Here is a 16,103-nt window from a genome sequence, read left to right as displayed (position 1 = left end):
AGAGAATTCGTAGTTTGGAAGTTAGGAGGAGGTGCGGGATTACCAAAACTGTTGTCCAGAGGGCTGAGGAAGGGTTGTTGAGGTGGTTCGGACATGTAGAGAGAATGGAGCAAAACAGAATGACTTCAAGAGTGTATCAGTCTGTAGTGGAAGGAAGGCGGGGTAGGGGTCGGCCTAGGAAAGGTTGGAGGGAGGGGGTAAAGGAGGGTTTGTGTGCGAGGGGCTTGGACTTCCAGCAGGCATGCATGAGCGTGTTTGATAGCGAATGGAGACAAATGGTTTTTAATACTTGACAGGCTGTTGGAGTGTGAGCAAAGTAACATTTATGAAGGGATTCAGGGAAACCGGCAGGCCGGACTTGAGTCCTGGAGATGGGAAGTACAGTGCCTTCACTCTGAAGGAGGGGTGTTAATGTTGCAGTTTAAAAACTAGTGTAAAGCACCCTTCTGGCAAGACAGTGATGGAGTGAATGATGGTGAAAGTTTTTCTTTTTCGGGCCACCCTGCCTTGGTGGGAATCGGCCAGTGTGTTAATAAAAAAAAAAATTTTTTAGTGTGATGTCTGTGTTGTATTGTTTTTTATGTATATATGCATGCATGCATGTATGCATGTATATGTATACATGCATATATACATAAGTGTATATGTATGTATGTAGGTAGGTAGGCATAGTAAATGTATGTATTCAGATATTTGATAGTCAAAGTGTTAGCAGACGGGTTTGTCCAAGATGAGGCAAACCATAAAATAGATGAAGGGAACTTTATTGAAGTGAGAATTTTGAGTAGCTTTAAATATAGGCTGGACATTTATATAAGTGGGTATAGTTAGGTGTACATAAATGGTATACAATACTGGCAAGATGAAGAATTAGACACAAATAAAGATACCCAGATGTTGCACATGTGCCTAATTCTTCAATGCTAGGTATGAATTGGACCTGCTTAGCATAGGTCATTAGCCCTACTGCAGTGCTCAACTGTTCTTAAATAAGGTAAGTACAGTGGAACCTCTACTTGCAAGTTTAATCTGTTCCATGACCTTGCTCGCAACTGGATTTGCTCGTTTGCAGCCAATTTTCCTCATTTAAATTAATTGAAATGCAATTAATCCCTTCCAGTGAAATTCTGTACTTCAGTAATTTCGCTAATATCAACTCTACGGCTTATTTATCTATCTCACTTCATCTAATATGACATAATAAACAATATAAATAACATAGAAACCTGATATATATACTCTTAAATGAATAAAATGTGTCATGTAACAGGTAGAGGCAGCCACAACCACTCCCTCTCTGTTGTGGTAAACACTGCCATCTAGTGACGGCCTTTTGAAGCTGTCTATTATTATTATTATTAATATTATTATTATTATTATATGTAGTACATTATTATTATACAGTGGACCCCCGGTTAACGAACTTTTTTCATTCCAGTAGTATGTTCAGGTGCCAGTACTGACCGAATTTTTTCCCATAAGGAATATTGTGAAGTAGATTAGTCCATTTCAGACCCCCAAACATACACGTACAAACGCACTTACATAAATACACTTACATAATTGGTCGCATTTGGAGGTGATCGTTAAGCGGGGGTCCACTGTATATATACAGTTGACCCCCGCTTAACGATCACCTCCAAATGCGACCAATTATGTAAGTGTATTTATGTAAGGGCGTTTGTACGTGTATGTTTGGGGGTCTGAAATGGACTAATCTACTTCACAATATTCCTTATGGGAAAAAATTCGGTCAGTACTGGCACCTGAACATACTACTGGAATGAAAAAAGTTCGTTAACCGGGGGTCCACTGTGTGTGTGTATATATATATATATATATATATATATATATATATATATATATATATATATATATATATATATATATATATATATATATATATATATATATATATATATATATACATTATATATATATATATATATTATATACATTATATATATATATATATATTATATACATTATATATATATATATATATTATATACATTATATATATATATATTATATACATTATATATATATATATATATATATATATTATATACATATATATATATATATAATATTATTTTATTATTTTATTATCACACCGGCCGATTCCCACCAAGGCAGGGTGGCCCGAAAAAGAAAAACTTTCACCATCATTCACTCCATCACTGTCTTGCCAGAAGGGTGCTTTACACTACAGTTTTTAAACTGCAACATTAACACCCCTCCTTCAGAGTGCAGGCACTGTACTTCCCATCTCCAGGACTCAAGTCCGGCCTGCCGGTTTCCCTGAATCCCTTCATAAATGTTACTTTGCTCACACTCCAACAGCACGTCAAGTATTAAAAACCATTTGTCTCCATTCACTCCTATCAAACACGCTCACGCATGCCTGCTGGAAGTCCAAGCCCCTCGCACACAAAACCTCCTTTACCCCCTCCCTCCAACCTTTCCTAGGCCGACCCCTACCCCGCCTTCCTTCCACTACAGACTGATACACTCTTGAAGTCACTCTGTTTCGCTCCATTCTCTCTACATGTCCGAACCACCTCAACAACCCTTCCTCAGCCCTCTGGACATATTATATTATTATTATACTATTATTATTATACATATTATACGTATTATTATTATTATTATTATTATTATTATTATTATTATTATATAAATTTGTAATTTTTATTCACACAAAAAAATATAAGATTTACTGTTATTCCTTATTGCAATATTTGTATAAATAATGTCAACCCACTCAAGACTGCATATTGGAATGGACAGTGACGTCATTTGTTTACTCTGAAACAGCCAAGCAATGGACCATTTCTCGTACGTTAAGCTCGATTTCAAGGTACTTTTCGTCGTGAAAGCAATCAAAATCATATCTATTTCTGTAATATATCTTCCATTCTATCAAATGAGACCAAAAAACGAGAAGATACAACCATAAAAACCATTCAAAATTACCACTAAGGGGTGGCTAATTGCTGAGAAGTGAACTCCATTATTTATGCTTAGATTTCTTTCATTTTTGGTGTACGTTAAGAAGCATCTTTCCATCATACATTGCCCAAGTTTCACTAAGATAGTCCAACAAACAAATGAGATACAATTCCCGAGGTCAAGAGGAAGAGCCCCTCACCAGTGTCAAGGAACCTGCCTTGAGGTCTGCTCGCTTATGGAAATTTTGCTCACGTATGGAAGCATAAAATTGACCCATGAACTGCTCGTATTTGGAAAAACTTGCACATGGACACGCTGACAAGTAAAGGTTCCACTGTATTGTGTTGAGGCATCCATGGAGAGAAAGATGTTTTATCTGTGGAGGCAAAAATGGGATTGTTCCATTGTAGTGAGGCATGGGCTTCAAACATTGCAGCGAAGAGACTGTAGGGAGTTGAGATGTCATGTTTAAGAGCAGCGTCTGGCGTGAATATTATGTAGAGAATTTGCAACGAGTAGATTAGAAGATGGTGTGGGGTTACCACGTCGTCTTCTGTGGAGGGGCTGTTGAGGTGGTTTTGGTATTTAGAAAGGATTGAGCTGAATAGGATGACTAAAAAGGCATAAAAATCTGGGGGGTGGAAGGAAGGAGCAGTATGGGTTGTCCCAGGAAGGGTTGGAGGAAGATGGTAAAAAAGGTTTTGAATACTAGTGTCTTCACCATCCAACAGGCTTATGCAAAAGTGTTAGATCAAAGTCAGTGGAGACAAGTAGTTTTTATGGCTTGACGAGCTGCTGGAGTGTGAACAAGGTAACGTTTATGAAAGGATTTAGGGAAACTGGTTAGCAGAACTTGAGTTCTGGAGGAGGAAAGTATAGTGCCGGCACTCGAAAGGAGGGGTGAGAATGTTACAGTTTGGAGAATTGTCTGAACTGTGATGTCAGTACACTTCTGGCAAGACAGTCATTGAATGAATGATTTTTTTTTTTTTTGAGGGGGGGGAGGGGCACACTTTTGGTGTTAGATGGTTGGTGTTATATTAAAATAAGTTAAAACTACAGAATTTAACATTATCCTCTTTTCATAGACATTACCTGATTCCTTTGGCATTACAACAAAAGAGCAAATGGAGGAAGAAAGGCTTAAAGCTTCACATCTTTGGAGAACATACTTTTGTTGCCAAACATATGTCCAGGTACTTATTTTCATTTCAGTAGTGTTATGCTTTCATTAATGTTGTTGTATGTTTAGTAGTGAGTATTTTTGAAGTTTTAGTGATGAATTGTCTAGTATATTCCATATACTGTACTGTATATACTTTGTTTTGCATAACTTTCATAGCTAATAATACACTGTTGGAGTATAGCTGAGAGCCAAGTGGTGGAAAGATGTGTTTACCAGAAGGAGACCTTTTATGGTTTTTCATATACATGATAAAGCCCCTTGTTGGTGAAACATCATAATAATCATAAGAAACCTTTTTCTTTGTCTTTTTCCACTAATTAATACAGTTTATGTAGTTTAAGGGGGTGGGGAATGTTTTAAGTTGTTTTTTATTTTTTTTCCAGTTTCAGTGAAATTTATACTGTGATTTAATCAGCATTTGAAACCTACGCTCTGTTTGTAGTGACTTTTTCCTTAAAAAAAAAAAAAAAAAAATAGTACCCTATTCTAGAGGGCATAAAACTCTCCCTCTACAAAATTGGTTAGACGTATAATGTTATAGTTAACATCAAATGAAAGATAAAGGGCTAGACAATCATTTCATCAATGTCGTTTGTGCGAGATGTCAATAGATTGGATAATAAAAAATTTGAAGTTTGGTGGGTTTTTTTTGTTTTGTTTGGGGAAAAAATCAATGCAAACAAAATGGTAAAAAAATATCCCTCTGTAATTTAGTAGAACCATCATTCCTTAATAATGTGTGCAAATATCATGACACTCGTGTAAATACTTTTCGCAAAAACAACAAAACGATGTCAATAACTTATTCCTGATTTATTCGTATATGTACATTACATTTCCTGTAAAATTCTATGGTCACGACACGCCAAATCTCAGCATCTTCTACATCACCACTCTTGACGGCAGCCTATAGGCTCTCGCTCTGAACACTAATATGGAGTCGACACACAAGTTGCCATTTTGTGTATTTGAAAAGAAACAATCATAAAAATTGTAATTTTTGGAGTAAAAAAAAAAAAAGTAATTGGCATGTCTTGATGACCAAAAGGACAAAACCATTACATTTTTGGAAAAACATATACTTAGAAATAAGATACAAACAAGCTGATTACATCAATATGTTGCCAGAATTATGCACTATTTTTCGGTAAGAAAACATTTTTTCCATACATTTTCAATTTTCCTTTTTTTTTTTTCTTTCCAAATACATTCGTTCCCCCACTTAACATTCCTCTTGCTTCTGTACCACAGTTCAACACCGTGTGAAGTGTGTCATAAAACGTTAGGAAGAAGATTTGGAAAACAAGGCTATGTTTGCCGGGACTGCGGCTTCAAGTGTCACAAGCCATGCCATGTGAAGACAGAAACCGTCTGCCCAAACTCTACCATCAACACTATGGACCTGTAAGTTACCATGCAGCATACATTTTAATTTTGTTGAATTTAAATGTGTATTTATAGCTGCACTTTAGTTCAGAGTTGTTCTCCCCAGAAATTTCTGAAGCATTTCAAAAAATTTCAGTCCTGATAAATTAGTTTGCACTGACCACTTTTATATGACTCCTTAACCCTTTGACTGTTTATGTCGTATAAATACGTCTTACGAGCCACTGTTTCTGACGTATATATACTCAATTCTAGCGGCTTCAAATCAAGCGGGAGAAAGCTGGTAGGCCCACATGTGAGAGAAAGGGTCTGTGTGGTCAGTGTGCACCACATAAAAAAAATCCTGCAGCACACAGTGCGTAATGAGAAAAAAAAAATTGATCGTTTTTTTGGATTAAAGCGTCGACTTTGAGGTGCATTTTTGTATAGTATTTATCGTTGTATTCGCGTTTTCATGGTCTTAGGTGATAAAATGGAAAACATATTACAGAAATAGAGATGATTTTCATTACTTTGACGATGAAAACGACCTTGAAACTGAGCTCAAAGTAGCGGAAATGTTCGATTTTTACCAGTGTTCAGGAGTAAACAAATCACACCACACGTCCAATACACGTCAACTGGGGAGTCTAATATTCTTTCACTAGTGCACTGATATTATTTATACCATTTTTACAATAATGCAGTAGTCTGCATACCAGTAAATTTTGTACTTTTTTGTATGAATAAAAAATCAAAATAGAAAGCAATAATAATGTAAGAAGGGCCTAGAGATGTGACTAATGAACAGAGGATATGTTATTTTAGTGCCAAGAATGTCTACCTTGTTTATTCTGGACCCTCTTTTGAAATTGGCATCTTTTTTAATTTGCGTGAAATTGGCCAAATTGCCAATTTCTGACCACTATATTGGGTAGTTCAAATTGGTAAATGGGCAGTTTCTTGTACTCAGCTGATAGATAAAATGGAGTTCTAAAGAAATAGCTATGAATTTGGTCAACTGGAACAAAGGAATTGGCTGAAAACAGGGCTCAAAGTCGGCGAAATCACCGATACGCATATGTTGCCGAGACCGCTAACTTCGCAGAAGCGTAATTCCCTGAGTTTTCGACCAAATTTCGAACTTTTGGTGTCATTACCACCGGGAAAAGATTCTCTATCATTTCATAAGAAAAATAATTTTTTTTTTTTTTTTTTCAAAAATTTATCGACATAGAATGACAGTTTCAGGAAGGGGCCTGCGACAGTCAAAGGGTTAAAGGAAGTGCCTTGATGCCAGTGGAGTGCTCTTTATCCATTGAATTAGTTCTACCCTCCACTTAGATTAAACCTGATTACCTGCCATTACTCATTTCCCAGGAACTGTATAACCCCCTGTGGGTTTAACACTTCCTCATAAATATAATATGAGCATTTTGTGTAAGAAATTAACATTGTTTAAACATGTTTTTAAAATATGGTGTAAAATTGTTTACAGTTCAATTCAGCCACTTAGTTAAGCCAAGGATTAACAGAAAACAAAGGTGGTTTTGCATGATAAAAGCACAAAGTGGGAATCAGGTAATTTTTATTTTGTAATGATGTTTCTAGAAACGTTGCCACATAAAATGTCTTATTAATTGCCCATGTGTCCGTTTGCCTGACACTTTTTATTTTGCATTTTTACTTTCGAATTCTTAATAGAGAAGACATGCATTTTTAGGTTTGGTGAAAACACTGAAAGATATTATGGTTAATTCTTTTATATTGTGTTTGTGGGTTTAGGCATGTGACAGCGTACAGTTTGTGTATAATTTGTTTTCACTTCTTGCACATTTTGTACTGCATTCTTTTTGCATGTTTAATAGATAATTTATTTCTTTTAGACTTTTTCAATGATTCATATTCATGCATTGTCCATATCACAAATATTTTTCAATAAAACTTGTATATGATTTATTTTGCTGTTATAAGTTGTACACTATTTTGTGGCTCTGTACATGTTATTTACCCTGTTTGATGTAGACTTAATGTGGATCGCCCAAGCAGTTTCTCTAAGTACAGTAGCACAAATTTTACTTCAGTTATCATATGGTATGATATTATGATATAACATACAGTGCTTGTCATTAAAGTACATCGCCCCATCCCCTCTAAAATCATGACCACAAAATAGGTTGTCCTTGGACTTTAGGACATCCTTTAACCCCATGGCCTGGCTGGCAAAGCTCTCGCTTCACACACTGAGGGCCCGGGTTCAATTTCTGTTGGGGTAGAAACATTTCGACACGTTTCCTTACACCTGTCGTCCTGTTCACCTAGCAGCAAGTAGGTATCTGGGTGTTAGTCGACTGTGTGGGTCACATCCTGGGGGACAAGATTGAGGACCCCAATGGAAATAAGACAGTCCTTGATGATGCACTGCCTTTCTTGGGTTATCCTGGGTGGCTAACCCTGCGGGGTTAAAAATCTGAACGAAATCTTTTCTTAACCATCCAGGATGTGATTAACACACATTCTTCAGGGTTTCATGGAGTGAATTCCTCTAGGACTTGTGGATGGCATCCTAGTGCTGGGGAAATGCGCTGATATTCTTCCTTTAGTAGATCTCTCTATCTTGGTCCAGAGGTCCTCAGTGGGGGTTTCATCTGGGAAGTTTCTTAGCCAGTTGTTGAAGAAGGATGCTCACAGTCATGAAGCAAATGAACAACAGATTTTGTGGTGTGGCAAGGAGCACAGTCTTCCATGAAAACCTTGCACCACACTGAGTGAAAGATTTGGGAACTTGATAATGGACCATTTCTAGATACGGTAGTACAGTTAATGTTAGTGGCAATGCTTTTCTAGGCTTCATGGGTGATGTGAGCGTATCATGAACACTGTCCATGAGGAATTGATGCAACCAGGTCCTTGTTGGACACCCAAATACATCACTGGCTTTTGCTGTTTCCTTCATTTGATGACCTGCCTTATCTAATCCAATGGTCTCTACCATTATCTCTTTCGTCAGTGACTAACTTTTGCCAATATTAATTCACCAATAGCCAAAAATACCCGACAAACTTCGCCCTCAAGACCACACAGTATGGGGGTACAACGGACACAAAACCTTCCACCTCACAAGCCCAGAAAGCACTTTAGATGCAGCCAGTGGCCATGGGAAATCCTGAGACATCCCACTTAGAGTTGCCAGGCCAGTTTAATTTTTTGTCTCATTGACAGATGTACCAGGGTAGCGTATTACTTTGGACATGAAATTATGTTCAGTGCCTTCCACCCATTATACTTCAATGATAAGCACTGTATACTAGGTTCTGTGTACAACTTGAAAGTTGCTTGATAAAATTTAGTCTTTCTATAAAAGTGTATGTATGTGCCCTGCGATCATCAAATAAGATTCAGTACATCAGCTGCAAACTGTTCAGAATCTCAGGAACTGAATTTGCTTGGAAGTTTTTCTCATTTTTAACATTTAAATCACAAATGTCTACACTTTAAATGCCATGAAGAATGCTGATAAATTTATCTGAAAATACATGAGAGGAAAATCTTAGTGGAATTATTCTTTACAGCTTATGTATTACTTTGAGACAAATGTATGTATGTGTGTGTGTGTGTGTGTGTGTGTGTGTGTGTGTGTGTGTGTGTGTGTTAGATAGAACTTGACGAGTTGCTGGAGTGTGAGCTTCGTAACATTTTGTGAAGGGATTCAGGGAAACTGGTTTGCAGTACTTGAGTTCTGGTGGTGGAAAATACAGTTCCTGCACTCTACATTTTAGAGGATCATTCAAACTGTAATATTGGCATGCCTCTGGCAAGACAGTGATAAGATGAATAATGGTGAAAACATTTCTTCTTTTGGGTCACCCTACCTAGGTGGGAAACAACCAGTGTGTTAAAAAAAAAAAATGCCATATTTACAGTAGGTGTCATATTTGTGCACGTGCATAAACTCATCACACAGATAATGAGAATGGTTATCATAAATTATTTTTTACATAAAATATTGAAATAGGTGTGGGTTAATCACCTTACCTAATATTTTGTCAGATTACCCTTCCTCTTGTTGCACTCCTTGTATCTTGTAGGAATCGATAAGGGATAGAAAAGTCAGTACCTTCCCCACACCTTGAATGTTTGGGGATAGTGGACACATCCATGTAACAAAGTTTACTCTCCACAAGATTTCACATGTTCTTTATCAGTGTTAAGTCCATTGAGTTACCTAGACAGTCATTCAAGATTGAAATTTTGTGTTTAGTAAATCATTTGTCTTTGTCAGTACAATAAGCAAGTGACACCATCTTGCATACAAAAGTTGACCTGGCACTTCTTAAAACTGTCAGCAGAAAGCCTGCTAAAGGTATACTTATATGTGTGCTTATTTATAACACATACTGTTGGATATATTTTGGATATGTTTTGTTATGGGGAAGGGCTAATTACTACTGAATTTTTTTTTTTTTTTTCAACAAGTCGGCCGTCTCCCAACGAGGCAGGGTGACCCAAAAAAGAAAGAAAATCCCCAAAATAAAAATATTTTCATCATCATTCAACACTTTCACCACACTCACACATTATCACTGTTTTTGCAGATGTGCTCAGGATACAACAGTTTAGAAGCATATACATAAAAAGATACACAACATATCCCTCCAAACTGCCAATATCCCAAACCCCTCCTTTAAAGTGCAGGCATTGTACTTCCCATTTCCAAGACTCAAGTCCGACTATATGAAAATAACCGGTTTTCCTGAATCCCTTCACTAAATATTACCCTGCTCACACTCCAACAGATCGTCAGGTCCTAAGTACCATTCGTCTCTATTTACTCCTATCTAACACGTTCACGCACGCTTGCTGGAAATCCAAACCCCTCGCCCTCAACACCACCTTTACCCCCTCTCTCCAACCCTTTTGAGGACGACCCCTACCCCGCCTTCCTTCCCCTATAGATTTATATGCTTTCCATGTCATTATACTTTGATCCATTCTCTCTAAATGACCAAACCACCTCAACAACCCCTCTTCTGCCCTCTGACTAATACTTTTATTAACTCCACACCTTTTCCTAATTTCCACACTCCGAATTTTCTGCATAATATTTACACCACACATTGCCCTTAAACAGGACATCTCCACTGCCTCCAACCATCTCCTCGCTGCTGCATTTACCACTCAAGCTTCACACCCATATAAGAGTGTTGGTACTACTATACTTTCATACATTCCCTTCTTTGCCTTCATAGATAACGTTTTTTGACTCCACATATACCTCAACGCACCACTCACCTTTTTTCCCTCATCAATTCTATGATTAACCTCATCCTTCATAAATCCATCCGCTGACATGTCAACTCCCAAGTATCTGAAAACATTCACTTCTTCCATACTCCTCCTCCCCAATTTGATATCCAATTTTTCTTTATCTAAATCATTTGATACCCTCATCACCTTACTATTTTCTATGTTCACTTTCAACTTTCTACCTTTACACACATTCCCAAACTCATCCACTAACCTTTGCAATTTTTCTTTAGAATCTCCCATAAGCACAGTATCATCAGCAAAAAGTAACTGTGTCAATTCCCATTTTGTATTTGATTCCCCAAAATTTAATCCCACCCCTCTCCCGAACACCCTAGCATTTACTTCCTTTACAACCCCATCTATAAATATATTAAACAACCATGGTGACATTACACATCCCTGTCTAAGACCTACTTTTACGAGGAAGTAGTCTCCCTCTCTTCTACACACCCTAGCCTGATCCTCACTATCCTCATAAAAACCCTTTACAGCATTTAATAACTTACCACCTATTCCATATGCTTGCAACATCTGCCACATTGCTCCTCTATCCACTCTATCATATGCCTTTTCTAAATCCATAAATGCAATAAAAACTTCCCTACCTATATCTAAATACTGTTCACATATATTCTTCAATGTAAACACTTGATCTACACATCCCCTACCCACTCTGAAACCTCCTTGCTTATCCGCAATCCTACATTCTGTCTTACCTTTAATTCTTTCAATTATAACCCTACCGTACACTTTTCCTGGTATTCTCAGTAAACTTATTCCTCTATAATTTTTACAATCTCTTTTGTCCCCTTTCCCTTTATATAAAGGGACTATACATGCTCTCCGCCAATCCCTAGGTACCTTCCCCTCTTTCATACATTTATTAAACAAAAGTACCAACCACTCCAACACTATATCCCCCCTGCTTTTAACATTTCTGTCATGATCCCATCAGTTCCAGCTGCTTTACCCCATTTCATTCTACGTACCTCTCCCACACTTATATTCTGCTCTTCTTCACTCCTAAAAGATGGTATACCTCCCTGACCAGTGCTTGAAATTACCGCCTCTCTTTCTTCCTTCACATTTAAAAGTTCCTCAAAATATTCACGCCATCTACCTAATACCTCCATGTCCCCATCTGCTAACTCCCCTACTCTGTTTTTAACTGACAAATCCATACTTTCCCTTGGCTTTCTTAACTTGTTTAACTCACTCCAAAATTTTTTCTTATTTTCATTAAAATTTCTTGACAGTGCCTCTCCCACTCTATCATCTGCTCTTCTTTTGCACTCTCTCACCACTCTCTTCACCTTTCTTTTACTCTCCATATACTCTGCTCTTCTTATAACACTTCTGCTTTGTAAAAACCTCTCATAAGCTACCTTTTTCTCTTTTATCACACCCTTTACTTCATCATTCCACCAATCACTCCTCTTTCCTCCTGAACCCACCCTCCTATACCCACAAACTTCTGCCCCACATTCTAATACTGCATTTTTAAAACTATTCCAACCCTCTTCAACCCCCCCACTACTCATTTTGCACTAGACACCTTTCTGCCAATAGTCGCTTATATCTCACCTGAACTTCCTCCTCCCTTAGTTTATACACTTTCACCTCCCTCTTACTTGTTGTTGCCACCTTCCTCTTTTCCCATCTACCTCTTACTCTAACTGTAGTTACAACTAAATAATGATCCGATATATCAGTTGCCCCTCTATAAACATGTACATCCTGGAGCCTACCCATCAACCTTTTATCCACCAATACATAATCTATTAACTACTTTCATTATGTGCTACATCATACCTTGTATATTTATTTATCCTCTTTTTCATAAAATATGTATTACTTGTTACCAAATCTCTTTCTACACATAGCTCAATTAAAGGCTCCCCATTTACATTTACCCCTGGCACCCCAAATTTACCTACTACTCCCTCCATAACATTTTTACCCACTTTAGCATTGAAATCCCCGACCACCATTACTCTCACACTTGATTCAAAACTCCCCACGCATTCACTCAACATTTCCCAAAATCTCTCTCCTCTACACTTCTTTCTTCTCCAGGTGCATACACGCTTATTATAACCCACTTTTCACATCCAATCTTTATTTTACTCCACATAATCCTTGAATTAATACATTTATAGTCCCTCTTTTCCTGCCTTAGCTTATCCTTCAACATTATTGCTACTCCTTCTTTAGCTCTAACTCTATTTGAAACCCCTGACCTAATCCCATTTATTCCTCTCCATTGAAACTCTCCCACCCCCTTCAGCTTTGTTTCACTTAAAGCCAGGACATCCAGCTTCTTCTCATTCATAACATCCACAATCATCTCTTTCTTATCGTTTGCACAACATCCACGAACATTCAGACTTCCCACTTTGACAATTTTCTTCTTCTTATTCTTTTTAGTAATCTTTACAGGAAAAGGGGTTACTAGCCCATTGTTCCCAGCATTTTAGTTGACTTTTACAACACGCATGGCTTACGGAGGAAAGATTCTTATTCCACTTCCCCATGGATATAAAAGGAAAATTAATAAGACCAAGAACTATTAAGATAAAATCAAAGAAAACTCAGATGAGTGTGTATAAATAAACATGTACATGTATGTGTAGTGTGACGTAAGTGTAAGTAGAAGTAGCAAGACATACCTGTAATCTTGCATATTTATGAGACAGACAAAAGACACCAGCAATCCTACCATCATGTAAAACAATTATTACAGGCTTTTGTTTTACACTCACTTGGCAGGACGGTAGCACCTCCCTGGGTGGTTGCTGTCTACCAACCTACTACCTATAATACCTGAAATTTTATCCCTTTATAATACTTTAACATTAACCCATTGATTTCAGAAGTCTTAAAATCTGAGATCATGTTCAATGTGGTAGAGTTTGAAATATAAAACTTAATTTTTTCTTTCACTACAGTACTGGACTACTATCCCTGAAATTGCTGTGACTTGTTTAAGAAACTTTTTCTATCATTGCAGCCTGGCCTAAGGCCAGGCTTTTCTGTTGATTGCCTGTTTATCCAGTCCGTTGCCGTTTGCAGCCTGCTGGCCCACATAGCCGTTACACCCTGGATGATCTGGCACTTGAAAGTAGTGATAGTTTCCTCTTGAAAACTTCTACACTTGGCTTGGCATATTGAATAATCTTAGACTACAGATGTTGACAGTGTTCTTTTCTTGTGCCAGTAGTGCCCCTGCCTTGCATTGGATCTCTTTTACACTTTCTCTTATATCTTACTTCTACTACTACGTATTTGAAGTAAAGTTCAGTGATTTGTCTAAGTATAAAAATATGTTATTCCCTAATATGAATTCTCTTAAATCTACTATAGTGGAACCTTAACTTACAAACTTAATCCGTTTCATGACCTCGTTCATATGCCGAGTCAATTTTCCTCATTTAAATTAGTTGAAAAGCCATTAATCCGTTCTGGTGGAATTCCTGCTCTCAGAAGCAGGAAAAATACACTTCAATATAATGTTAATATCAACTCTACAGCCTATTTATCTATCATACTTGATCTAATATGACATAATAAATAATATAAATAACATATAGAAACCTGATATGTACTCTAGAATGAATAAAATGTGTCATTATGTGACAAGTGGAGGCGGCCATAACTGCTTCCACATTGTTGGGGTATTTGTTGCCATCTAGTGATGGCCTTTCGAAGCTGTCTATTACTATAATATTATTATAGTACATTATTATATTCTTCTTTCTTTCAACACACCGGCCGTATCCCACCGAGGCAGGGTGGCCCGAAAGGAAAAACGAAAGTCTCTCTTTTTACATTTAGTAATATAGTGGACCCCCGGTTTACGATCAGCTCCCAATGCGACCAATTATGTAAGTGTATTTATGTAAGTGCGTTTGTATGTGTATGTTTGGGGGTCTGAAATGGACTAATCTAATTCACAATATTCCTTATGGGAACAAATTCGGTCAGTACTGGCACCTGAACATACTTCTGGAATGAGATAATATCGTAAACCGGGGATCCACTGTATATACAGGAGAAGAGGTTACTAGCCCCTTGCTCCTGGTATTTTAATCGTCTCTTACAGAGAAGAATTCTGTTCCACTTCCCCATGGAGTATTATTATTATTATAACAATAATAATAATAATACAATATAATAGTAATAATATCTAGGTAGTAGGTTGGTAGAGAGCAACTGCCCAGGGAGGTACTACCGTCCTGCCAGGTGAGTGTAAAACTGAAGCCTGTCATTGTTTTATGCGATGGTAATATTGCTGGTGTCTCATAGACATGCAAGATTTCAGGTACGTCTTGCTACTTCTACTTACACTTAGGTCACACTACACATACATGTACAAGCATATATATATACACCCCTTTGGGTTTTCTTCTGTTTTCTTTCTAGTTCTTGTTCTTGTTTATTTCCTCTTACCTCCATGGGGAAGTGGAACAGAATTCTTCCTCCGTAAGCCATGCGTGTTGTAAGAGGCGACTAAAATGCCAGGAGCAAGGGGCTAGTAACCCCTTCTCCTGTATATATTACTAAATGTAAAAGGAGAAACTTTCGTTTTTCCTTTTGGGCCACCCCACCTCGGTGGGATACAGCCAGTGTGTTGAAAGAAAGAAAGAAAGAATAGTAATAATATCTAAGTAGTAGGTTGGTAGACAGCAACTGCCCAGGGAGGTACTACCGTCCTGCCAAGTGAGTGTAAAACGAAAGCCTGTAATTGTTTTACATGGTGGTAGGATTGGTGGTGTCCATTTTTCTGTCTCATAAACATGCAAGGTTTCAGGTACGTCTTGCTACTTCTTCTTACACTTAGGTCACCCTACACATACATGTACAAGCATATATATACAGTGGTCCCTCGTTGTTCGTAATTAATCCGTTCCTGGAGCCGTTACTATAAACGAAATTTACGATTTACGAATCAATTTTCCCCATAAGAAATAATGTAAATACAATTAATCCGTTCCTGACACCCAGAAGTATTAAAACAAAAAAAATTTTAACATGAAATATGCATGTAGTACATAAACAATACAATGGGAAATGATGAATGAAACATTAACAGCATAACACTTACCTTTATTGGAGATTCTTCTTAGTGTGTGGGAGACTGGAGGAGGAGAGAGAGTGGATTGTTTATAGTTTGGAAGGGTAATCCCCTTCCATCAACACCTCAGGTACCATTTGCTTTTCTGGGGTTGCTTCTCTTCTCTGTTTCTTAATGCCACTAGGACCACCTTGAGAGTCACTGGAGTCCTGT

General features: G+C 37.5%; 1 protein-coding gene across 16 annotated transcripts in view; it reads left to right on the top strand.

The window, feature by feature from the left end:
• LOC128696741 (uncharacterized) overlaps window positions 1-16,103 on the top strand; it is a 256,551-nt gene that overhangs the window by 222,059 nt on the left and 18,389 nt on the right. For all 16 annotated transcript variants that reach the window (XM_070094456.1, XM_070094447.1, XM_070094445.1 and 13 more), the window contains 2 exons: window positions 4,044-4,151; window positions 5,393-5,545. In XM_070094456.1, the coding sequence (XP_069950557.1) occupies window positions 4,044-4,151; window positions 5,393-5,545 (261 nt within the window). The remainder of the gene's footprint in view (window positions 1-4,043; window positions 4,152-5,392; window positions 5,546-16,103) is intronic.

Source organism: Cherax quadricarinatus, chromosome 46, assembly GCF_038502225.1.
Source record: "Cherax quadricarinatus isolate ZL_2023a chromosome 46, ASM3850222v1, whole genome shotgun sequence".
Lineage (NCBI taxonomy): Eukaryota > Metazoa > Arthropoda > Malacostraca > Decapoda > Parastacidae > Cherax > Cherax quadricarinatus.
Note: the sequence above shows the minus strand (reverse complement) of the source record. Positions and strands in the feature narration are given on the sequence as shown.